The 26,409-nt window shown below is 37.5% G+C and overlaps 1 protein-coding gene across 1 annotated transcript; it reads left to right on the top strand.

The window, feature by feature from the left end:
* Window positions 1–1,732: 1,732 nt before the first annotated feature.
* Window positions 1,733–24,153, top strand: LOC139948911 (integrin alpha-9-like). The gene is made up of 25 exons (XM_071947274.1): window positions 1,733–2,297; window positions 4,150–4,274; window positions 5,048–5,154; window positions 5,901–6,048; window positions 6,203–6,325; window positions 6,817–6,921; window positions 7,280–7,422; window positions 8,217–8,354; window positions 9,514–9,622; window positions 9,870–9,964; window positions 10,416–10,558; window positions 11,361–11,521; window positions 11,715–11,878; window positions 13,399–13,560; window positions 14,033–14,112; window positions 16,049–16,193; window positions 16,753–16,878; window positions 17,665–17,837; window positions 18,712–18,883; window positions 19,297–19,404; window positions 20,039–20,182; window positions 20,847–20,963; window positions 21,463–21,567; window positions 21,905–22,024; window positions 22,735–24,153. The coding sequence occupies exons 1-25, from the start codon at window positions 1,852–1,854 to the stop codon at window positions 22,789–22,791; spliced, it is 3,516 nt and encodes a 1,171-aa protein (XP_071803375.1). The 5' UTR covers window positions 1,733–1,851; the 3' UTR covers window positions 22,792–24,153.
* The last annotated feature ends 2,256 nt before the right edge of the window (window positions 24,154–26,409 follow it).

Raw genomic sequence — 26,409 nt, 5'->3', positions numbered from 1 at the left:
ATCAATGCCGTAACTTTGAAGGACAATTTATAATAGAGCTAAATATAAAATGTTTGGGTTCAAGAAAAGTAGCACCACTTCTTACCATCCTCAAGGAAAACAGGCTCACTGAACGATTCAATCACACATTACTGAACATGCTTGGTATAAATCTAGAAGCTGAACAAAAAGCAGATTGGAAACAACTATATTTGTCAGTGCTCTTGTTCATGCTTACAGCTCGACTCCCCATGATTCCACGGGATATGCACCCTTTTCTTGATATTCGGCAGGCACTCAAACCTCCCCACAGACATCATGTTCAATCTGAAGCCTAAGGGCCTTGTCACACGAGGCAACTTTTACAGGCAACTGTGAGGCAACCAACCGCAGTACATGCTACGAGCCCACATTGATAGCACATTAGTAATTTTCTTAAAATTGTCTTATGATCCCCCAAAAAGTATGTGAGTATTGAAATGTGAAAGCCTTATCTTCTTTGAGATTGCCTGGAACTGGTTGCCTGCAAATGGCCCCGTGTGACATGACCCTAACACCACGGAAACGCCATCCTATGAAGAGTACTTAGAAGGTTTCAGAGAAAGACTGCGACGCGCATACAAAACAGCGAGTGACCCCGTCAATTAAGCTCAAACCAAACAGAAGCAACATTACGACAGAAGAACCCGCGATGCACCCTTGCAGATAGACCGTGGGATGATCATCAAAAAGGGTTCTAGTTTTCGTGTTTTGTGGTCTACCCTCTGAATTTTCCTGAATGTTTTCCCCAGGTGTACGTATGGTAGTCCTGAATAACATCTGAAAGTCGTCAAGGGCAAAACTTGCACAGTAATGAGTTATTTTAATTAGAAAATAATTACAGGAAAATAGCGCCCTCTATTGATCGAAACTGGAGAGCTGTGCACAAACTCTATTAGAGTGGTGATTCAGTTCTGGTGCAGAACAAACGTCTAACAGGTACGTATAAATTGCCCGATAGATGGGAACCACACCCTTACACCATTTTGGACAAACACTCCGATCTGCCAGTGTATACTGCTCGCTCCATGTACGACGGGAATGAATGACACTGACTCCACAGGAACTTAATCACCGCTTGCATGTTTCTCCCTCTGGAAGAAACAAGCACCGCAACTTCGGAAGAGAGTGAACAGACAGAGAAACCAGTAACACAAGAAACACCAAGAGAACCACAACTTCATTCCTGTGGGCATAGACAAACCCATGCACCCACAAGAAGAGTCTCAAGAGAGTACACCACCTCCAGTATCCATCCTCCAGTGATACACCAATGTCATCATCAGTGACATTTGACACAGATCCACTCCTCTCGTCTCCTTCACCTGTCGACTCCTTCATGAATGTATAATATACTGAAAGTGTCATCACTGAGTATGTCAACAATTCTTGCCAACTTAAGGGAAAACCATTTTGAGCTTTGTACATGTATATGTTAACGAACTTAAGCTGAATGCCGAAGACGACATTTTTGACTGAGGGGAACAATGTGACGGTTACAAAGATACCCCACAGAGTTTACTTATTTTCCCTCTAAATGTACCATTTTCTTTCATTTGTAAACGTATTACTTTAACTTATTGTTCCCCATCCGCCGATTCAGTTCGTTTTAGAAACGTTTATTTATGCAAATTAACCTCTTTACACTTACGCCCTCATAAGCTTCACGTTCACATTTTACACCCACTTTCAAAATATATACGAGAGAGTTAACATCTACACAGACTCTGTTCTCTTCTCTACATTTTTAGATCGAGAATAACTAACTGTATAAAAATAACGGCAAAATCTCCTCTCTTCAAGACTCCAATAACATCCTGATATCACACATGCATGGTTTGTTTTCATCTGACACATCATAGAGCAAAACTTGCACCAGATTTTAGAAAAAAAGCTGGCATTATCTTGGTCAGCTTCATATACCAACCGGGATCACTGTTCTGCTCCGGTGAAGTGGTGTCGCAGCGTGCCAGACAACACATCAACTCGGGGCTAAACCGCCCATACACCCCACCGCGACCCTTATACGTCACCCAACTTTGTGTCGTCGGACTTTTAGCTACCATCATGAGAACTCGGCTAAGGATTTCGATGGGATCGCATGGTGGATCACTGTTCCGGCTACTGGCCCTAGTGACTGTCTTCTTGTCTTGTGTGTGTCTTGTAGCTGCTTGTAATATAGACGATATGACGGATGAACTGATTAAGTACACAGGAGATCCAGGTAGCTACTTTGGTTACACCACGGTGCAACATACAAACGAGAACCTCACGCCATGGTGAGTGTATTTTCAGCCTATCGTAGTACATGTAATTGTAGCATAGGGTAAAAATAAAGAAAATTTCCCCATGATTATTATAGCACCCACTCACTCAGTCGACCCCCAAAAAATGTAAACGGGACAAAATACACAGAGACATAAACATGTACAACCATCCCAAAAAATACAAGTGAGATGACAGAAACAAAAACCACCAAAGATGAACAATACTAACAAAAAAAAGAACAAAGGAGGCCCTCACATGTCACATGTTGTAAGTGATGCCAGCAAACCAAGAAAAACAGAAATGAACAAAACGCTTTTGAATTTGGAGTTGACCAAATGACAAGCATTAGGCAGGAATGACTTACTGAAACGCTTAGTGTGGGTGGAGGACGATTTCTCCCTGATTTGTTGACAACCACTGAAAAATGAAATGGTTGGGTATAGGATCTAAGTAGGAAATGTTTCGGAAGCCAATTTAATGACACGTTCAAGCCGGTGATTGTCCATGGCTCAAATGCAGTTATCGAAAAAAAAAGAAGAAAAAAACGATCTTTGAAAATCTTTTAAAAACGCAACAGCCGATTTCGGTTGATACAACCAAAATGAAGGACTATATGTGTTCACACATACCATTTCCAACATGTTGGAAATGGTGTAGGTCCTATACTTGATTTTCCACTACTTCCTCCTCACTCACACAATAGATTTAAACCAAATATTCACATGCTTTGTATTTCATGTTATGGTTGATTGGCCACACCAAACATAAACACTTGGTACGATTTATTAAATGACGTTCACATCACAATCATACTGCGCATATAAGGTTTGCGGTAACCCCTTGAAATGGCAATGAGTTGGGGGGGGGGGTAGTTCTAGACTTGATGACAAGTCGTTAGCGCTGCACCAAATGCGCACATTATGCCGTTCATACAACAGTCAAAGTGCGATATCGTCCATGCAACGGTCGGTCGCAGGTAGCGTATGTAGGTAGGGAGAAGACTACTAATAAAAACATTTCTACTTTCCTGGGGGGGGGGGGGATTTGTCCGCTTGACATTTCTGCGCCTGTAAATAATAATGTCCCTGTTCGGATATTGTTGCATAACTTGACAGATACAGATACAGAATGTGTTGATACAGAATGTGTTGATACGCATGGTTTAGTGGAATAGTGGCTCTTCATTTGAAAGTGCTATACTTGTATCACCTAAAGGCCTTTTAACACTGTCCAAAGTCTGAAGGTCGGAACCGGTTCCGAACTGGAGATTTTGTTCAACCCGTTTCACACAGTAAAAAGTTCAGTCCGCCTCCGATCCGGGTAGCATGCTGTAGCCGGATTGAAATCAACCCTGACAAGGGGGGTTGAAAATCTCAATCCGGATCCAAATTGCATTTCTCGGCTTGAACTGTTTTACGGTTCACGCATTAGCCGGTTCACGTAAAGACCAGTGTAAATGTTGCTTATCGATCTGATCCGTGTCGAAAAGAAGCGAGGCTGAACCGGAGAGGACTCGGGTAGGTTTCAACGCGGTTCGAAAGTGAGGTAGTGCAGCCACTTGTGAGCAACTGCTCCCTCTGTATGAAGTAGTTAGTTTTTGAGAAAAGAGGTAGTTTCTCACTCAAATATTTAAAGAAGGCCCGAAGCCTTTTATTGGGCATCTAAAAGCACACGAATTAGTGAAAAAATCGTTTTCTTTCATTATTCTCCTGCATCTTTGATGGCCATTGTTTACAGGTCTGTTATTTTAAGCATACGTTGGGGATACACCAAGTGAGAAGAATGGTCTTTGACAATCACCAAAGGCTTTTAAAAAAAATAACAGAACTAACGAAACCCATTTTTTACTTTCTCCTTGACCAGGATTTTAGTCGGTGCCCCCAGAGGCAGAAGTGCACATCAGCCTTCGTTGGAACGCCCAGGTACCCTCTGGAAGTGTCGTTCTATCTCCCCTTACATTTGTGACGAGATACTCCTCGACTCTACAGGTAAACACCTGTTGTAATTGACCTTATAACTTGTGACCGCTTGAGGGCGCTTTTAAGGGTGATATTCGTTGCATCACCAATGCTTTTAACATATGGAATTCATTTATACTTAATGCTTTGTCTTAAAAAATCTTTAAATAATTTAAAAATCCAACAAATTTACTCCGCGGTAAGAGAACATAGCAGGGCAGTTATCTAAAGAACAAACTCTACCTGGCAAGTAGATATGCACATGATGTAACCGCAAACCAAATAATTATATTAAAGGCAGTGGACGCTATTATATTACTCATAATAATTGTTAGCATAAAAACTTACTTGGTAATGAGTAGTTGAGAGCTCAGTTGATAGTGTAAAACATTATGAGAAACGGCTCCCTCTGAAGTAACGTTGTTTTTGAGAAAGAAGTAACTTTCAACAAATTTGATTTCGAGACCTCAAAATTAGATTTTGAGGTATCGAAATCAAGCATCTGAAAGCACACAACTTCGTGTGACAAGGGTGTTTAGTTTGTTCTTTCATTATTATCTCGCAACTTTGACAACCAATTGAGCACAAATTTTCACATTTTGTTATTTTATGAATAATGTTGAGATACACCAAGTGGGAAGACTGGTCTGTGACAGTTAATACCAAAAGTGTCCAGGTCTTTAAACTGAGAAAGATGTCACCAAAAAAAAGAAGAAAAAAAGTGACGGTTAATACGATTTGATGACTTTCTTCTTAGTTCTATACTTTCATGTTGAATTTATTGATTTCCTTTTTAAATCTAGGAAATGAGGATTTGTCTGCCGAGAAGATAGTTGACGTAAAAGACAATCAATGGCTGGGTGTAACCCTGGCAAGACAAACCAACAGGGACAACAATGGTGATGTCACGGTACGCAGGTTTTCACTGTTATTGGGTGTCTAGAATTGTGGTATATTCAATACATTATGAGGAAATCCTGTTTATATTGGACATTGAAGATTCACATACGTTTATCAGGGCTTGAAATTTACACTATTATTGTGTGTCCAGAATTGTGTTATATACAATACAATATGAGGAAATCCAGTTCATATTGGACATTGAAGATTCACATACGTTTGTCAGGGCTTCAAATAATTTACACTGTTAATGCGTGTCCAGAATTGTGCTATATTCAATACATTATGGGGAAATCCTGTTCATATTGGACATTGAATATTCACCTGCGTTTGTCAGGGCTTGAAATTTACACTGTTATTGTGTGTCCAGAATTGTGCTATATACAATACATTATGAGGAAATCCTGTTCATATTGGACAATGAATATTCACATACGTTTGTGAGGGCCTGAAATTTACACTGTTATTGTGTGTCCAGAATTGTGCTGCATTCAGTACATTATAAGGAAATCCTGTTCATATTGGACATTGAATATTCACATATGTTTGTCAGGGCCTGAAATTTACAACGTTATTGTGTGTCCAGAATTATGGTATTTTTAATTATACAAAAGTAAAAACAATTCAAGTTTAAAGATTCAAACAAAATTAATGCCTACCCGACAGGAAATTGTTGAGCGCGGTGCATGAAAAATCGTAATTTTAAGCCATTATTCCATGTTTTGTTGTTGTTTTTTTCCTATTTTTTTTGTTTAGGTGTGTGGTCATCTATGGTCTAATGATTACTACATCAACCAGGATCCAATGTCAGATAACGAGGGAGTTGACCGGTTCCCGAATGGGATATGCTACGTGGCTAACGCCAACTTCGAACAAGTCAAGAAACTACGACCATGCGTTGATGGTGAGTTTATCCAGAACGACCCACCGGCCACTGCCTCTGAACAATTGAAGGTGGCCAGAATTAATATGATTAATAGTTATGTAAATTAAGTCCACAACAGTCCAGTAACTCCAACATCATGTTTTATCATCTACCTTTTTCTTTCTCTCTTTAGAGATACAAACTTTAGAGAATGGGACGTACAGGTACCAAGGAAGCTGCCTGGCGGGTATGAGCGCCGCCTACACCCAGGGTGGAGACCTTATGCTAGGGGCTGTTGGCTCGTATGAATGGAACGGTATGTCAAATAAATTGAGTTCTGTATAAAACAAAATCACCGGTATTTTACTCTATTGGGATTCGAACCCACGATCTTTGCCATTCTATAGCAGATGTCTTGCCAAATAAGACCACCGATATTGCCCGGTAATAATAAGTTTTATAACACAACTCTTGGGTGGCTGAAGCACGGTCCATGGGGGTGAACTAATTAAGTCTAGTGATCGCGCGCGCGCATGTTTTGCGGGAATAGCGCCCGATCGGGCACTAGTCGTTGTTGTTGACTGGTTACAGTTCCCTCTAGACGTGAATCGTGAACAGCAACTAAAAAACTCCCTCGGGCCTAAGAGTGACCAGAAGAGGTCCCTCTGGGGAAATAGACGTATACTATTTACCTAACTGCCAGTCATTAATGTGTATACACAAATAGGCCTGCCAATACAAACTTATCACTTGTTAAAAATCATTTTTACTAACTATTTTTGTGATTCTAACCCATGGTTTGGATAGGTACCACAATAAAGGCAGATAAGGACGGGGACACATATCGCTACACTTTCGGGAACCTCTCGGACTGGAACATGAATGGTGAAAAACACCAAACGGAATACATAGGTAGGTAGATACATAACAAGAAAAAGTTTTTTTGCTGGGGTGTTTTTGTTTTTGTCTAGGGTGATACAGAAGGGCAAATATTTAATAGAATCGAGTATTTGTTTAACTGCCTTGTTCAAATCGTATGTAAATAAAACTGCATCAAAACTATCAATTCTCAAAACTAAATGTGATAAAAATTCAGATACTTAAGGGTGTTAATAATTCGCAAAATGTGATAAAATCCAGGAACTTAAGGGTGTTATAAATTCGCAAAAAATGTCATAAAATTCTGTGATAAAAATCCAAGAACCATCAATTCTAAAACTTGATAAAAGTCTATGAACTTAAGGGTGCTATCATGACCTCTCATTCGTAGGTTACTCGGTGTCCTCTGGGAACTTCAGATCGGTCGACACGGAGCAGGGCGTCACGGGAGCGCCACGGTCAGATTCAGTCGGGAAGGTTTTTATTTACAATCTGGAGACGTTTGAGATGTACACTCAGCTCAGAGGCGAGCAGGTAAAATCCATTACATTTTTATTCATTGAGGCAAATAATAATAATAAAAATAACCGTGTTTATAACGCGCCTTTTGCCAAAGGGTACCAAGCGCCAGGAGTTTTTCTTACTGCAAGGTGAGTGTGGGACGAAGTTTGAATTATGAGACCTAACCCTTAGCACCATGTAACAAGGTTTACAAGGTGATGTGGCGCAATATGCTGCCAATCCAGCCAGGAACACCTAGGTGAACCTTTTCTCTTTTCGATAACTGCACTGGGTTCTTTTACATGCGTTTACACAACACATGGGACCAACGGCTTTACGTCCCATCTGAAGGACCGGGCAATGGTTAATTAGTGTCTTGCTTAAGGACACAAGTGTCACAGCGGGGGATTCGAACTCACTGACACTCTGCTCATCAGAAACACCATGGCAGAGTTTGAATTCGGTGCTCTTAACCGCTCGGCCACGACACTTTCACGACACTTTCACGAAACTATTTTTCCCCGGTGAAATAATAACATGTAGATGAAATAGATCTTCTCCGGAGATTATGTCCACCCTACGATGAACTATGTACAAATGTCTTCTATTAGCGCCCTCTATTTTGAATCAACCTCTTTCAGCGCAAGTTAAATTTCCATTATTATTGGGACAAAATCTGCGGGGACAGATTTCATGACAAGCATGCGGCTCGTGTGTGCACTGTGATAATAACTCTACTTCAAAAGGCAGTACCATGTCCGAATAACATCACACAATAAACTACTTTACACTTACCTTGTTTATTCTCACATGGACTTTATCCACAGATGGGCTCATACTACGGTGGTGCCGTTTTAGGTGTAGACTTTAACAGTGATGGAATGTCGGATCTTCTTGTGGGGGCGCCCTTGTATACCGTCAAACAAGACGAGGGACTCGTATACGTCTACATAAACAAAGGAGCGGTAAAGACACAGTATTAAACTCTTTTAATTATTGAGCGTTGGTTTCGTCTCATGCCTTAATAGACCTTATGCACATCCTGTGCGCCACGCAAACAAATGTGTGCGTTTCGATTGTTTCGCTGTTATACCTCTAAATGGCGGCTGGATGACGTCAATGCATAAGGTCTATAAAAGTATCTCGCTCCTCTCTTGTTTTGTCCTCGTTATTTATCTGTTACAATATATAAATTTTGTATACGCGCTTAAGATGTTGTTCTCTTTCTCATGCACTGATCAATCCGCACATTATTTTTATTTTTTTCCACTAAGAATTTTCAGTAAAAGTATTTCATTGTTGTAACTCATTACAACAATGAACACTGCACCCAAGCAGTTCACAATTATTCAATAATACGCATCAAATTTATATGGTAACATTTAGTGATAAGGTTAAAGGCAGTGGACACTATTGGTAATTACTCAAAATAATTATTAGCATAAAACCTTTCTTGGGGACAAGTAATGGGGAGAGGTTGGTTGTATAAAACATTGTGAGAAACAGCTCCCTCTGAAGTGCCATAGTTTTGGAGAAAGAAGTAATTTTCCACGAATTTGATTTCGAGACCTCAAGTTTAGAACTTGAGGTCTCGAAATCAACCATCTAAACGCACGCAACTTCGTGTGACAAGGGTGTTTTCTTCTTTCATTATTATCTCGCAACTTTGATGACCGATTCAATTCAATGAATTCAATTCAACTGTTTATTGTCACACATATAAATACATATACAGTGAAATTCACTTCGGCTGATTGAGCTCAAATTTGAGCTCAAATTTTCACAGGTTTGTTATTGTATGCATATGTTCACACCAACTGTGAAGGCTAGTCTTTGACAATTACCGATAGTGTCCACTGCCTTTAAGCCATATGCTTTTGCTCTCTAACCTGTGGACATACAAACATTTAGTGCAACCATGGTACAACTTCATGAAGTAATGAAGCATACACGTGTGAGACAAGGCCAGCAAAACTTACAATTATACCTAAGTTTGTTAATACAAATAAGGAACTGAACTCTTAAATTTTTAAAAGAAAGACTAGAGAGGGTGGTGAGGGTAGGTAGTTTAGTCTGGATCCCAGACGTATTATTTCATGTTATTATTTATTCACTGGTAAACAGGGGAGGATGGAACTCCAGGATTTTAGGCTGGAGGGCACCAGGGCCATCGGAGGTCGCTTCGGCTCAGCCATAGCATTCATTGGAGACATTAACCTGGATGGTTTTAATGGTAAGTCAGTCTCGCGACCCCCCCCCCCCCCAGAAAAAAATGACATTTATTAATAAAATAGTGAATTATATAAATGAATAAATAAATAAATAAAAAGAAAACCAATAAGAGGAAAGACGCGCGCATTTCTAACATGCAGTTAACGGATGCAGTCCATTTGAAACTGAATATTCAAAGCATGTTATGACGTCGCTTCATGCATATTCATACCGGAATGATAACTCTAATACTACTTATTTGCACTCAGACGTCGCTATCGGGGCACCGTACGAAGACGACAATACCGGCGCAGTGTACATCTATCGAGGCTACGTTGGAGGGATCCAAAGAACATATTCACAGGTTGGTCAAATTATTGATATTTTCGTCAACATGTTTCCAATTTTTTTTTTTTTGGATAAGTTATGCCTTAAATATTACTTGATGAGGTGCTGCATGCAGTTTATGAGAAAAGAGGTAAACATTTTCACGAAAATGATTAATTTAACGAGTACAACGGATACGGATAAAAAAAAATTCTCAAAAACTTGGCGAAGAAATCGTAATACATCGTCATGTACAGTGTGTGAGATGTCAAGGCCAAAAACTTGATCTGTAAAAGTATCAAAACCCTTAAAGGGTATGGGTACTTTTTGTAACACAAAACACAATGTCCACAGATTTATATTAAACTTACACCGTTTGAAGATAATGATGGTAGAAAGCTTCCCTTAAAATAATAGTCTCTGAGGTGATGTAGTTTTTGAGATAATTATGAGTAAAACAATGTCATGACGTATTTTCTACCTTAAAGAGAATCGCCGCAAGAGCCCTGGCCAACCTACCTGGCCTTCAAAGTTTCGGCAGTTCTATTTCCGGAGGGATGGATATCGACTTTAATGAATATCCGGATATTATTGTTGGCGCCTATGCAAATGATACAGTCGTATTGTTCAAGTAAGTGACCTTTGACCAAGTTACGGTCTCTCTCGTATTTGTCTCTCTCGAAATTCCATGTTAGATTTTTATTACATTTATGGTTGGTTATGTTATTACAAAAAGGGACTTTCGGGTCGCTTGGGACGCTTGAAGACTTTTGAACGCTAGGTGGCAGCAGACTTACCAGGTAAAATCCATTGTTCTCGGTAATGTGCTCATGCTCAGAACTACGTAAACAATGGACGTTTAACTGGTAAGTCTGCTGCCACCTAGCGTTCAAAAGTCTCCTATTAAGGTTGATTTTTATTACATTTATAGTTGTGCTCATCTTAATAGGCTGTCGTGGTTATGGATTTTGTTTTAGTTTATAAACACGACGTTTCGATCAGTATGCTTTTGATTGTCTTCAGCAGAAAACAAAAGTGACATCACGGACATAACTGGGTCAGAGAGAGAGAGGAGAGACATATGACCCATTTTAATGAATGACAAGTTATAGTTTTGTCAGACATTGATTGGTAACTGCTAAAAAAGTGCTGTGCTAATCTCCATACAGCAGTTTTAAGCAGAAAATGGGGCTTAAGCAGATTTTCTGCCGCAGACAAAACACATACATGGCAATTTGACTGGTAACCAGTTTCTGCCAAGCAAGTTGTTTCTGTGCTGTTCAATTTATGTGCTTAACAGTTTTGGGTTCAGTGCCTTTGGAGGGTCAGTGATTTATCACCTTGTAGTGTTATGTGTAGTATTGTGCAGTGTCACATTAATGATGCGTCAGAAGACAGTACCACTCAAGCTATCGATATTTTGTTTGTTTCAGAACCCTTCCGGTCATCAGGCTTAAGGCTTGGATTGTAGTTGACCCCTTGACCCTTGACCCAGAGTTCCTCAACTGCATACTAAGGAATCGATCGATCACGTGTCTAGATGTTGAAGTCTGTTTTGAATACACCGATGAACATGGTTTGCCGGATGACGTCAGTAAGTTTAAATCAATAATCAATAAACAAAATCCAGTGATCGCAATTTGTTTGTTATCTGGTTGTTGTTTTTTACAATTTCGATAGCTATTATTTAGTTTGTAGAGTATTCAATAAGTCAAGGGCAATGATGTAGGCCCGATTTGATTGATTGGCTGGCTGATCAATATTCGATTAATGATTGGTTTTCACAGAATTTGACTATAATCTTGAGGTGGACACACTGAAGTCTGATATTGGAGCCGCGTCCAGGTTCTTCTTTATGACGGACGAAGGGAGCGAAGCAACATCCATAGCAGACACAGTTGAGCTCAAGAAAGACGTGCCTTCTTGTTACCTTACACAGGCCTACTTAAGGGTATGTGTGGTTGACAAGTTTGTAAAATTATTGAAGATTTAACTAAAAACCAAATCCACGCTAATTCACATCAACATTCCCAGCATCGGGCCGTTTCACAAAGAGCTAAATCAAATCATAGTTGCTAAGTAGGTGTCACAATACAAATCATGTATCATGGTAAAACTGACAATTAATTGACTTGTGGTGAATTTGATTGCTTTGTGATTTCAGCCCCAGTAGCAACAGAATCCAGCCTTTTCCATGAAGACAATCAGAGCAAACTGATCGAAACGTCGTGTTGTAAACTACCCTGGTTTCTTTTTATGGATGAAAAAGAGACCACAAAATAACACTCAACTGAGTATTGTGTGCTCTATATTTCATCCACGAATTTTAACTCTTGAAATATACACCTTTTACTGATGACAGTAAAGAAGTACATGTACGGTCCAAGTCGTGAGTTTGTACGTTTCAAAAAAAGAGTTTTTTTTTGCATTTTCCCGGCAATGCCGACCAGGTGTATTGCTGCTGAATGCAGAAAAACACTTTTTTGAAACGTACAAACTCACGACCTGAACCGCACATGTACTTTGCACGTGTGTTTACTATACGCATTGCAGGCAAAGTCTTTCTCGATTGACGTCACAAAAGGGATTGGCGGAGTCAGCCCCCCCAAACAACATTTATATATTTTTTAAACATATAAATCGTGACAAACAATTACTTAAAAAAAATTGTTTATTGTTCATAAGCATATACTCTTATGTTTGAAAGAGAGAAACAAATCTATTTCCAGGTGACTTTAAAGCAATCGCACCACATCGGTAAACAGTATTGTCCAAAGGCCCACACTTCGTGTATCACAACTTATATATAAAATAACAAACCTGTGAACATTTAGGCTCAATCGGTCATCGGAGTAGGGAGAAAATAACGGACAAACCCACCCTTGTTTCCGCACGTTTCGCCGTGTCATTATGACATGTGTTTAAAATAAATCTGTTGTTCTCGATATCGAGAATTGATAATTGTTTGAATGTCTTCTCAAAAAGTAAAGCATATCATGGAATAATATTTCAAGGGAAGTCTTTCACCATTACCTTCTGTAAACCCTGTAAGTTATTTGTAAATCTGTGAACTTTTAATTTTTTTTTCTGTTCAGAAAGTGTCCAAGGGCTTCAAAATAAGACAAAGACCATCAGCACAACATAACAAACCTGCGAAAATTTGAGCTCAATCGGTCATCAAAGTTTTGAGATAATATTGAAAGAAAAACACACCCTTGTCACACGGAGTCGTGCGCTGTCAGATGCTTGATTTCGATACCTCAAATTCTAAATCTGAAGTCTCGAAATCAAATTCGATGAAAATAACTTCCGATGAAAATAACTACGTCAGTTCAGAGGGAGCCGTTTCTCACAATGTTTTTATACTATCAACCTCTCCCCATTACTTGTTACCAAGTAAGGTTTTATGCTAATAATTATTTTGAGTAATTACCAATAGTGTCCACTGCCTTTAATCTTTCTTCTTCTTAGGGTGAAGCTGGTGATTTCCTGACTCCGCTAAAGTTTCTTCTGAACTATAACGTCTTCGCCTACCAACCCCAGGGTCCACTGCGTGGTGATGAAGTCTACAGATTCAAAGGTAATCTACCACCTGTATATGACGCCTGCTCCAATGGAACTGAAGAAAAAATGGTAAACAAAATAAATTATTTGCTAAATGTTTTGAACATCCAGAACCTGGGCCGAATTTCATAAATCCGCTTAAGACAAAAATGTTGCTTAGAAATTTCCTGCTTAGCAGAAATGAGCAGGACACCAGTCACAAATTGTACAAGTCACATTGTATTTTTGCTGGAGACCTTAATCTGGTAAGCATAATGTGGCTGTGCTTAGCTTATACTTCTTGTGCTTAAGCAGCTCCATGAAATTGGGCCCTGATCAATACGGAAGTCCTTATTGATGATAAAACACTTACAAATAACCAATTAATTATATATAAGAAGCATTTCTAGTGTAGGCCTACATTTTTGTTGATCCAAATTGACTGGTTATTTTTTGCGCCATTGTGATGTCACACGACGGTTGTTTGTAATAATGCAGCTTATTCATTTTTTTTTCGATTTAGCATTAGTTCCTTAAATAATGTTTTCTTTTTTTCTTTTAGGTTTTATTCGTACGTGATTGCGGAAATGACGCCATTTGCCAAACTAACATTAAAGTCGTGGCCGACCTCGAAGCACAAAGGTAAAAACAAGTGTGGAAATAATTATTGATGGTCAAATTTTATAAACTTGTTTAGCCATGTCACATGAGGCTTCAGGTTTATTTCCATATCATGTGTAGATGTACAATGTAAGGGAAAACTAATTATAGAACTTTATAACAGTATGGGGAGGTCGCAGACAGGAAGCCCAGGCTTCTACAGGTCCTGGTCTCTTCAAAAAGAATACATATATAAATAAAAAGTTACAATCATGAGTTTTTGAAAATAGATAAATAAGCAATTCAATTTTATTAATATTGAGTCATATGGCAATTTAAGTAAAAGTTCATAAAGCTCCTAGTTATCGTTAACTATATTAAGAAGAAGTTGCTTTTTGTAGTACTTCTTACAAAGTCTAATTGAAGTTTATGGGCATGTAGATCGACTAACTTTACTTAGATGAAGTTTATCTGAAGCCTTAGTGTTGTAGGTATGAATGTCAGTGTTCCTTACAAACAGATTTCCAATATTTAACGGTAAATACACAGTTGTTTCAAAGTTATACATTAAAGCACACATATGGTATTTATAGAGATCAAATACAGATAAGGTGTTGAATTTGATGAAAAGCGGGCCAGAGTGATCTCTGGGGCCAGACCCATTATCTTATCTTAAGGAATATTTTTATGCAACAAACAACTTATCAAGGAATGTTTTGTGGGTGTTAATGCTTAAGCTTTCTAATGATGCCAAGGTTGCGGGAAATTAATGTGAGAACTTTCTGACAATGATTTTTCCATGTGAGCTTATCGTCAATGACGACACCAAGAATGTACATGAATTAAACTGTTCAATAAAATTATTATTGACAGAGGTGAATATTAACGTTTTTATCTATTCGTAAAAACCATTGCATGTGTTTTTCTTTAAGTTCAAGGATAATCTATTACACGTAAACCACTCACAAACGTTAGCTAATTCAGTGTTCATAATGGAAACTGCGTCATTTAAATGTTTTCCACTATAGAAAATGTTTGTATCATCTGCAAATAGGATAAATTTGAGAAGTTGGGTAGAATTGCAGATGTCATTAACACAAATAAGAAATAATGTGGGCCCTAGAATTGAGCCCTGAGGTACACCACAAGTGATTGATTTTAAGCTGGATTTTTTTTTTTTGCCAGACAAGAAATTGTTTCCTTTCACTTAGATAATCATTGAACCACTGAAGGGCAATACCCCTGATACCATACACTTCTAGTTTACTCATTGATATATCATGATCTATTGTATCAAACGCCTTAGAAAAATGCCAATGGTATGTTCAAGTTTGTCCAGACTAGAAGTTACTTTATCAACTACATACAGGTAACTTCAACGGGCAACTTGGAGGCAACCAACTGCAGTGTATGCTGCCGGACCACTTTGATAGCACAGGCCCTGTGCCATCAAAGTGGTCCGGCAACCAACTGCAGTGTATGCTGCCGGACCACTGTAATGTAATTCATGTAATTTTTCAAACACTGTCTCACACGTACGATCCCCAATATTAATATGTGAATATTCAAATGTGAATGAATTCTCTTTTTTGAGATTGCTGACATGGCCTTTTGAAATTAGACACTATACAAACAATGGTTTTATTGTTGTTATATTTTCCTTTACACCTGGGATTAATTAGCTTTGTCTGCATGTCAATTGCTAACGTCTTTTAAGATTTGGGTAGTCCCAATTTGGAGTTTCTTTTTTTTTTAATCATCTTTGTAAATCTTGTTTTTTAATATATATATAATTTTTATTCGAGTGTTTTCTTGTATTTTTAACCCTTTGATTATTAATTTTTTTGTATATTTTATTTGTATCTTTGTAACTTGACTGTAATTCAGCCATTGGCTGCGATGGTCTTTGTTTTTATTAAACCGTTTCAAATCAAATCAAATCAAATCAAATCTAATCAAAATATTTCCCAAACCACAGAGGTAACCCGTACATCACTCTCGGAGGTGACAGCGTGGTGTACCTGTTGGTGGAAGTCCACAATCAGGGGGAGGAAGCACACAACTCGGAACTGCTCATCACCCATCCAAGAGAAGTGGTTTACGAGTCGTTGGAAATTACAACAGTGAGTAGATGCATTGTTATGCAAAAAACTAGTACTGAAATACAATCAATTTAGATTATGATTGTTAACACTTTTGTATGGACACTTTTTGGTAATTACTCAAAATAATTATCATCATAAAACCTTACTTGATAACGAGTAATGGGGAGAGGTTGATAGTATAAAACATTTTGAGACACAGCCCCCTCTGAAGTGACGTAGTTTCCGAGACAGAAGTTGTCACGAATTATTTTGATTTCGAGACCTCAAGTTTAGAATTTGAAGTCTCGAAATCAAGCATCTGAAAGCACACAACTCCGTGTGATAAGGTTTTTTTCATTATTATCTCGCAACTTCGTAAACAAATTGAGCTCAAATTTTCACAGGTTTTTTATTTATGCATATGTTGAAATACACCCACTGTGAAGACAAGTCTTTGACAATTACCAACAGTGTCCACTGCCACGTGAGACTTTAGTATTTGAATACCCCTTCTTTTTGAAGACTCTTTAGCAACAAGAATACCAAACTAAATTTTAAATTTTCAGTTACAAGCTGTTGATATTGTTTTCGGTTAAAGGTCGAGTGCCTACAGTCTAGTACCTGTACTCCTGACAATATCGTAACCTGTGCACCCAGAGAGGCATATAATGAGACAGCGGAAGTGCTTTGCTCTGTGGGTAATCCTATGAGATCTTACACAGCGGTGAGTACCGGATGTTACATGGCTTGTGGGTAACATAATGAATGTATACAGTTCAGGGATATTACGTGGTATAGAGATTTGATTATTCTTATCGCAGTTTATTTTCAAACAGAATCTTTAAAGTATTAACTAGAGATGAAAATTTGCACTAATTTTTTTGAGAGGCAGGCTACCGTTCGATCTGATGTTGTAAGTTTTAGAAGAAAACAAATTTTGCCAGTTTTATTTACAATGTGTTTAAAAATCGTTTGTTGATCCCTTTTCCTCTTTTCCCAGAACCAACTCTACTAAAAAATGGTTTAAAGGGAAGGTACACGTTCTGTAATTACTCAAAACAAATATTAACTTAAAAACTGACTTGGTAATGAGCATTGGAGAGCTGTTGATAGTATAAAACATTGAGAAACAGCTCCCTCTGAAGTAGCACAGATTTTGAGAAAGAGGTAATTTTTCTCACTAAAATAATAAAAGACTTCTAGCTAGAAGTCTTTTATTCTTATTTTTTGGGAGCACACAAATTCGTCCAACAATGGTGTTTTTCATTCACCATTTTCTCGCAACTTCGATGACCGATTGAGCCCAAATTTTCACAGGCTTGTTATTGTATGCTTATGATGGGATACACCAAGTGATAACATTGGTCTTTGACAATTACCAAACGTGTACCTTCCCTTTAAACATTAAGTTATACCAAATTTCATTATGTTGGTTGAAAAAGCATTGAATTTAATCAAACCATTCGGTGGTTAAACGATCAATTAATCATACACAAATGATCTCAAACAGAGTATTCTGCGCATGCGGTTCGATGTCGGTGGAATAGCCTTGGGGCGAAAAGTGGTGGATTTCTCCATGACAGCCTCGACCATCAGCGTCGAAGAGGGCGCTGACAGTCTACGTGACAACACCGCGACAGTGGAACTGCCAGTCCTCATCGTGGCTGATTTAGCAGTGAGGGGGTAAGACAGGAGCTTTGACTACCATCGAAAATCCTCGTTAAAAACACATCCAAAATGGGACACTTTGGAACACTAGGTGGCAGCAGACTTACCAGGAAATAGACCTTTTCGCAAATATCGGGGCGCGCGCGTAAAGCTTGGAATTAGGTGCATTGTGGTCTAGCTGGTAGCAAAATTTGATTCATATCTATCCCACAATGCACCTCATTCAACAGTCTGCGCTTGCGCATTGGTATTTGCGATAAGGTCTATGTACAATATGTTTACGCAGTGCTGAGCATGCGCACATTCTCAAGAACAATGAATTTACCTGGTAAGTCCGCTGCCACCCAACGTCCCAAAAAGTAAACCATTGACTTTCTATACAAACACACAGTAGGGATAAAATTCCTTTTTCAAAGTTGTACACAAAACAATTCGAACTACTTTTAGGTACCAGCCGTCGATTTCACAAAACTCTTCCTTACTTAAGACTAATCTCTAGGACTTAGGACGAGTCCCAACCCTGCACTGTAGCATGCAGACCTTAAGATTAATCCTAAGTTAGGAAGAGTTACTCGTCCTAACTCGAGATAAGACGAGTCCTAACTCTGTGAAATCGACGGCAGGCAACCTTGTTGGCCTAGTGGTCTGCACTGAAAAAAAAAAGGTCGCGGGTTCGAATCCCGTCGACCCTAGTAATGGTGGATAAACATATGTAGGACTCGGTAAAGTACTAAAGTACAAAGTGCTTTAAAACATAAATCGCTTTAGCGGGCGTACGAGTGAAACACAAATAATAAAGTAGCCGGGGGAAAAACAGCTGTATAGAGAAGCTTGTGTCAATAACAAAACTGTCTTTTCAATTTGCATCATTTTTATATTTGCGTTATAGAGTGGTGCAACCAGAGCAAATCTTTTATTCCCCGGACGACGAGACAATAGACGGCAAGGCACCAGACAAGGAGGCCCTCTTGCGGCAAGCCCTTGTAGGAGCGGGTTTCTTAGACGGCGATGGCAAGTCCAACATGAAAGGGATTGGACCTACTTTTACACACATATACGAGGTACAACAAACAAATGTTTGAGAGTGATTTGTTCCCTTAATATGTGTCAATGTCACTTTGCTGCTTAGCACAGATGCTAAGCAGAATGGATCCCTGCTTATGGTTGCTTAGCGAATAATAACTGTTAAGCAACATTTTGTATAGAGCCATGCAGCATGTAAGCATGAAGTAGGTTACAAAATGGAACATTTTGCACTGACGTCACCAGAGGCTTTCAATGTATGACCAATGATCTGAAGTCGAATTGCATGTCAAATAATATGGCGCAATCAATGCCTATAATTGTTTGTTTGTTTGTTTGTGTTTTGTTTGTTTGATGGTTTCAATGTTTGTCAGCTTTCACAACAATTTTCATTTGTTGAACAAACTGCCAATAGTGAAATCCATACACAACTCGTTGTGATTAATTAAAGGTTGGTAACCAAGGGCCTGGTCGTCTACCGTTTGATGGGAAGGTTACCATTCAGTTACCATGGAGAGCAAACAACGGTGATTGGTTGATTTACATCAAGAGCATTCAGGTAAGCCACTTTGTACAATGTCGTGAAAACAATTTCTCCAGCGAAACAGCTAGTGAGACTTTACTGTTTGCTAATTACTCAAAATAATTGTTAGCATAAAAACTTACTTGGTAACGAGCAGTGATAGTATAAAACATTGTGAGAAATGGCTCCCTCTGAAGTAACATTGTTTTTGAGAAAGATGTAATTATTCACTCAGTTAGTAAAAAGGCTTCATCTGAAGCGTTTTATTATGCATCTGAATGCATACAAAATAATGCAACTAGGGTGACTGGTTTTTCTTGTCTTTATTCTCTTGCAAGAGTGATGACGAATTTAGCCCAACAATTTCACATGTTTGTTATTTTGTGCGTAAGTTGGGATACACCCAAGTGAGAATACTGGTCTTTGACAATTACCAATAGTGTCCAGTGTCTTTAAAACAGTTCAGAGGAACGTTGTCGTATACGATTAAACTTGTATTTATCCCTGGAGAAGACAGTCCTTAGGAAGCGGAAGAAGGAAAATGTACCCTGTTATGTCATGGAGCCCTAGGACAACGGGATTGTCTGACTTTTTACAGCGTTAAAAATAAGGCTTCAAAAAGTCTTCTCTCTTCCTCCATGGTTATATTAAGTTTACTTTCTCTGTATAGATGAGCGGTGGAGGCACCTGTGATAGTAAATCAGTACTAGAACAGCAGAGATTTGAAATAATGGACCATTATTTAGATTCAGCCGGTATGCTGGCTTATTCAAACGATAGACTAGCTTCAGATGATTCTTCAAGTCAAGCTTTTGTAAGTATACAACCATTTTAAATACCACTTCAATACTTTTACTTGATTGATATGGTTGTTAAAAAACTAAAGAGTTCAGCAAATTATAAGTTGAGTCGTTATAACCACCGGTTCTTTTCAGAACCAACACTACTCAAAAAGATTATAATATTCATATGGTGTTATCGCAAACCTCCCTCAATAATCCACCATGCCAATGTTCAAATCCTACCTAATGTTTAAGTTGTTGAAAGTTCCTGAGTATATTATTATCATTATAATACATTTCTGGTGTGAACATGATGCCTCACAGTGAACTTAATCACTGTAGCTCACACGCCCGAGGAAACCTGTAAATAAGGGTGCTTGTTATGTGAACAAGAAACACCAGGGTTAACCTCTCTTCCACAATAAGTGTTCTGGAGCCGATTTCACGAATCGATTAATCCTTTCTCGAGTTAGGACGAGTAACACTCGTCCTTAGTTAGGATGGGTTCAATGCGTCCTCACGTCTATGGATAGGGAATTTAACTCGTCATAAGTCCTAAGATTAATTTGCCTGAAATAAGTTTCAGGAGTGAACAAGAAGAATTAACTGTGAATAGTTTCTGACATCTTTAGTTAGTTGTATTATTTTTTTTAATGAAAAACTCATTTTGAATTTTCGGATATTGTCCCCCCGCAGGGTTGTGACAGAGCTCAGTGCGTCACTGTTATGTGTACAGTCGATGGCCCTTTGAACAGCGGGACCGGGGTTGTTGTCACCGTGGATGCGTTGCTGTGGCAACGTACACTAATTGATGTAAGGATGCTTTTTAACTTTTACAGAATAACAAGCTCCTAAAAATCCCATTGGACAACATACAGTGTATTGGAATAATGAAGCACTTAATGATATGTTTTTGAGGGAAAAAACTGAGGTTTTGAAGAAGATGGTTTAGTGTTTCTTATGATTGTGTGTAAGTACCGGGAACATCCACAAAGTCATGATCTTTGTGTCACATCAAAATGGTGACGTAGTCATCATGTTTCAATGTTGACGTAGTCATCATACTTCAAGTTTCACTGAAACCCAGTTCCAAGCGGATCGGTTGAAATATTACTTTATTTTTTTGTTCTCAGTATTAATGTTAAAATTGCAGAGTAGATGGGATACAGAGTACAGTTTTTACCCAAACACCTTATGTGTCAGCACTAGGTGACAAAAATTGTCTTGAGTTATGTGAAAAATCTCAGGAATTTTTACGCGAATTGGATTCGAATCAATTGTTTTCGTTTTGCAAATAATTATTTATCTCTAGAATGAGATGGGAATCGTTGATCTGATTTCGACGTCAACATTTGAACTGCAGGATACCAGCCGACCCCACACGCAACCTGATGATGGGATGCCGGATACCATTCAGGTAATATTTCAGTAAAAAAGCTGTAATAGTAATTTTTAATTTCTGGGTCACATTTTAAGACAATGGGCGAATGACCAATTATTGTAAACATATGTTTTTGATCTGCGACCGTTAAAGTCATGTTTGTTACCGATTTGGGGACATATTTTGTTTTCTTGTTCACCGGGGGAACTTTGTTTTTAAGTTAGAAGTTACTAATTTACCCTTCGTTATCAAAAGGAGTGTTCCACAGAGTTTTATTGTGTTTATGTGAGCAGGATTGTAATTTGTTTATTACACAAGAAACGCACAAACAAGACGTTTAAGATGACAAGTTTTGACTTTTCTTCATTTTCAGTTGAAGACAACGGTTTTTACCGATGAGGTTCCGGAGAAGCCAGTGGAGCCTTGGGTCATTGCACTCAGTACCATCGGAGGCATCCTTGGGCTGGTGATCTTAGTAGCAGCTTTATGGAAGGTAGGCTTAAAAAAATAAATAAAAAATACCCCATATTACAGTCGACTCTTATTATCACAAGGTCGATGGAACCGCCAAATGACTTCTTAAAGTTTTTGAACTTTTTGAAATTACAGTTATGTCATTTAATAGATGTTAAATTTACGCCGGGGAAAACGAATATTCATTTTTGTTTTACCCATTAACAAGATGTGTGTTAGCAATGTGTGAACTTTCCCGAGTTCTGTGAAAAAAAAAAATCACAGGCATGTTGTTATAATAGAACAGCAAAACAGAGAAAAACAAAGCAGAAATGAGATTCGGGACTTTTAAAATGTTGCCACTTTTTATCAGCAGAACCTCTCCTTAATAGTGCTCTTTCTGGCGAAGGTTGATTGTACATTGGAGAGCAAATTAAAGAAAAACCCAAAATATATTCCATCGAATGAAAAAAAAAGACTTAAAAATAGCAAAGAACGGAAAGACGGAAGGTTAGTTTCACCTTTAGAAGGGGTGGGGGGGGGGGGGGTAAACCCCTAATAATTATTCCAGAGTCAATCCACGCAATCAGGCAAGGACTGTGTATCCATTTCACATCTTGGATTATTTTACTGCCAGTGGTCCCAGAGGTGGAAGGCGAGGAAAGATACCACTACGCCAATCAAACCCCCGATTGTAAAAACCATAAACCAACAGCTAACTTTTGAGATGTTTGTATTTTTCTCCCATAGGTTGGTTTCTTCAAGAGAAAGACAGTGGATGATCTTATCAAATCGGGTGCCCCTTGAGGTGGTTCTTCATTTTGGACACAAATGATCTTCAAACTCTTCAAAAACAATATTATTGATCAAGGTTTAGCGTTCAAAACTCAAACCCATTGCACCACGTGCAAAAAACTCCAAACTTCACAGAACCCACGTGCAATGTGTCAACTGCTCATAGTGTGATCGGACCCCTCCATAAACCGCCAAATTATGAGTCAAATGAGAGAAACGTCAATCATGCTGTATATTTTGCGTGAGATTTGACAATAGAAGTAAAAATGGATTTACACAGAAACAGTTTAATGTAGAGCAGTCTTCAGAGGAAATTATGATCAATTGACACCTTTTTAAAGGAACATTACATAATTGGTTTTTGCTAACAAAACATTTGCTGGCAGATGTAATCAACATATACATAAACTGACAAACCTGTAGAAGTTTGAGATTGATCGGCCATCTGGGTCACGAGAAAATAGTGAAACACCGATTACATTTTTTGCATGACAAGTAAGCAAACAAGTAAGCAAACAAGTAAGCAAACAAGTAAGCAAACAAGTAAGCAAACAGGTAAGCAAGCAAGTAAACAAACAGGTAAGCAAACAGGTAAGCAAACAAGTAAGCAAACAAGTAAGCAAACAAGTAAGCAAACAAGTAAGCAAATAAGCAAACAAGTAAGAAACGGGAGATGTAAACCAAATCTGTCAGCAACGGGTGTTTTTTTTTTTCAATCTAACATACGGAGCTCCGGAATTGCCATACCTCAAAAATATAAGTACTCTGCTCACACCAGGTCAAGTCAACATATTTCAGTAGATTGACTTGACTTTACATAATCCAAGGACAAGTCGTCATCTTATGATTCAGTAGGACGAATTTGTACACGCTGGACAAGTCGACATCTATAAGTTTCAGTAAGTCAACTGGCAGATTTGACTGTCGGGACAAGTCGATATTTAGGATTCAATGGGTCTACTTGGCGAGATGTTACCAGGACAGTCGACATCTAAGATTCAATATAGGTCAACTTCTACTCCCCGAAGTGTAAGACAACCGGCACGATTTATTTTTACAAGTAAACATCTAAGATGTACAATAGGTCGACCTGGCGAAATTGATATTCTTAGGACATGTCGACATCATAGATTCAGTTGGTCGACTTGGCTAGACTGGTATACTTTAAGGGATTTTGAAAGGAATTTTGCAACCTTGAACGACTAACTCTGAATGCCAGTCTGTGTGACAATTTATGTAATGTTTTTGTAAATATGCTCGTCTTTTTATGTCGATGTAAAGGTTTTAAATTTATTAGACGTTTAAACTAAATTAAAGGTGAATGGTGACTTGTTTGAAGACTAAGTGCAAGACATGTTATGGAATGGGCGCAATATAAATGAATACAATATTATTATTATTATTATTATTATTATTATTATTATTATTATTATTATTATTATTATTATTATTATTATTATTATTATTATTATTATTATTATTATTATTATTATTATTATTATTATTATTATTATTATTATTATTATTATTATTATTATTATTATTATTATTATTATTATTATTATTATTATTATTATTATTATTATTATTATTATTATTATTATTATTATTATTATTATTATTATTATTATTATTATTATTATTATTATTATTATTATTATTATTATTATTATTATTATTATTATTATTATTATTATTATTATTATTATTATTATTATTATTATTATTATTATTATTATTATTATTATTATTATTATTATTATTATTATAATTATTATTATTATTATTATTATTATTATTATTATTATTATTATTATTATTATTATTATTATTATTATTATTATTATTATTATTATTATTATTATTATTATTATTATTATTATTATTATTATTATTATTATTAAGACAGTGTTGTGGCGCTACAATAGAAAAGTTTGTTTTTGCTTTAAAGGCAGTGGACACTGTTGGTAATTACTCAAAATAATAAGTAACATACAAACTTACTTGGTAACGAGCAATAGAGAGCTGTTGATAGTATAAAACTCTGTGAGAAACGGCTCCCTCTAAAAGTAACGTAGTTTCTAAGAAAGAAGTAACTCTCACTAAAATAATAATTTGAATTGAATTCGAGACCTCAGCTGAGGTATCGAATTCAAGCATCTGTAAGCACACAACTTCTGCAACAAGGGTGTGTTTTCTTTCATTATTCTCTTGCAACTTCGATGACCATTTGTGTCCAAATGTTTACAGATTTGTTATTGTATGCATAATGTTGGGATACAGTGTGCGTGGTCTTTGACAATAACAGTAACACATTCTTATATAGCGCATTTCACAATAACCGTGAGCTTTACAACTAAAGACAATGGACACTATTGGTAATTGTCAAAGACCAGTCTTCTCACTTGGTGTATCTCAACATTGTGCATAGAATAACAAACCTGTACAAATTCGAACTCAAATGGTCGTCGAAGTTGCGAGAGAATAATGGAGGGGAAAACGCCCTTGTCACACGAAGTTGTGTGCTTTCATATGCTTGATTTTGAGACCTCGAAATCCCATTCTGAGGTGTCGAAATCAAATTCAAATATTTAAATGAGAAACTACTTCTTTCTCAAAAACTACGTTACTTCAGAGGGAGCTGTTTCGCATAAATGTTTTATACTATCAACAGCTCTCCATTACTCGTTACCAAGTAAGGTTTTGTGTTAATATTTATTTCGAGTGAAGACCAATATTGTCCAGTGCCTTTAACAAAGTTGTCCTGCGCCTTTAAGTTTTTGGGTCCATATTGAGGACCGAGTTCTACCGCGCAGTAAGACCTTTACTCTTTGTATGTTTACTCAGTAAATTTTGTCAATTAATTTTATCTATGCAGATGTTTGAACAATTACGTAAAAGGTGTACTAATTAAACTAAGGACTTTGTTATGTGTACGTTTATCTTGAAGGGTATAATTTAACATATTTTTCTAGAAATTTGTTGTAGTTTTTGATGTAATTGTTTTGTTTCGTATAATGTTGTTTTGTTTAATGTGGCTGTTGAGTTAATTGTATGAGTTAAGTGTTGATTAAAACATAAAAGCATAAAAACACAACATCCAAAGAAATCGTATTTCTTGAAACTTATTTTTTTTCCTGTTCAGCTCAAATGGCTTAAGTGTCCTGTATTCCCTATATCTAGCCCTATGAAGAAAAAAACACCTGTTTTCTGAGGTAATTTGCAAATGATATTCCAAACGGCTAGCCTGCCAACAAAAATTAAAAAGAAATCTGAAGTTTTAGTTGTCTGCAAATATCATTTTTGATGATTTTGAAAAGGACTTCACTTTTTTTATAGTATTTTTGAATATTTAGCATTTAGCATTGGTTGCTCGGGAGTAGGCCTATATGATGTTGTTCACCTTATATGACAAGTCTTTTGAAGTCTGCTGCCACCAAGCGTCTCCGAAACTACCAAAATAATTATAATATGTTTATAAACAGCATGGGTATTAATTTTCTGACTCTTTCCCAGGGTTTAGATAGAGCCCAGTGCGTCACCATTGCGTGCACAATCGAAGGACCCCTAAAAAATGTGGATCGGTGGTTGTTGCCATCATAGATGCGTTGATATGGCAACGTAAACACT

Source organism: Asterias amurensis, chromosome 16, assembly GCF_032118995.1.
Source record: "Asterias amurensis chromosome 16, ASM3211899v1".
In the NCBI taxonomy this organism is placed as follows: domain Eukaryota; kingdom Metazoa; phylum Echinodermata; class Asteroidea; order Forcipulatida; family Asteriidae; genus Asterias; species Asterias amurensis.
Note: the sequence above shows the minus strand (reverse complement) of the source record. Positions and strands in the feature narration are given on the sequence as shown.

Bases quoted from the DNA above. Each gene is read 5' to 3' on its own strand.
- LOC139948911 (XM_071947274.1), top strand. From the start codon at position 1,852: ATGGTTTGTTTTCATCTGACACATCATAGAGCAAAACTTGCACCAGAT. The intron at 8,355-9,513 runs GTAAAGACACAG...ACTGGTAAACAG, and splicing joins TCTACATAAACAAAGGAGCG to GGGAGGATGGAACTCCAGGA. The intron at 21,568-21,904 runs GTAATATTTCAG...CTTCATTTTCAG, and splicing joins GGATGCCGGATACCATTCAG to TTGAAGACAACGGTTTTTAC.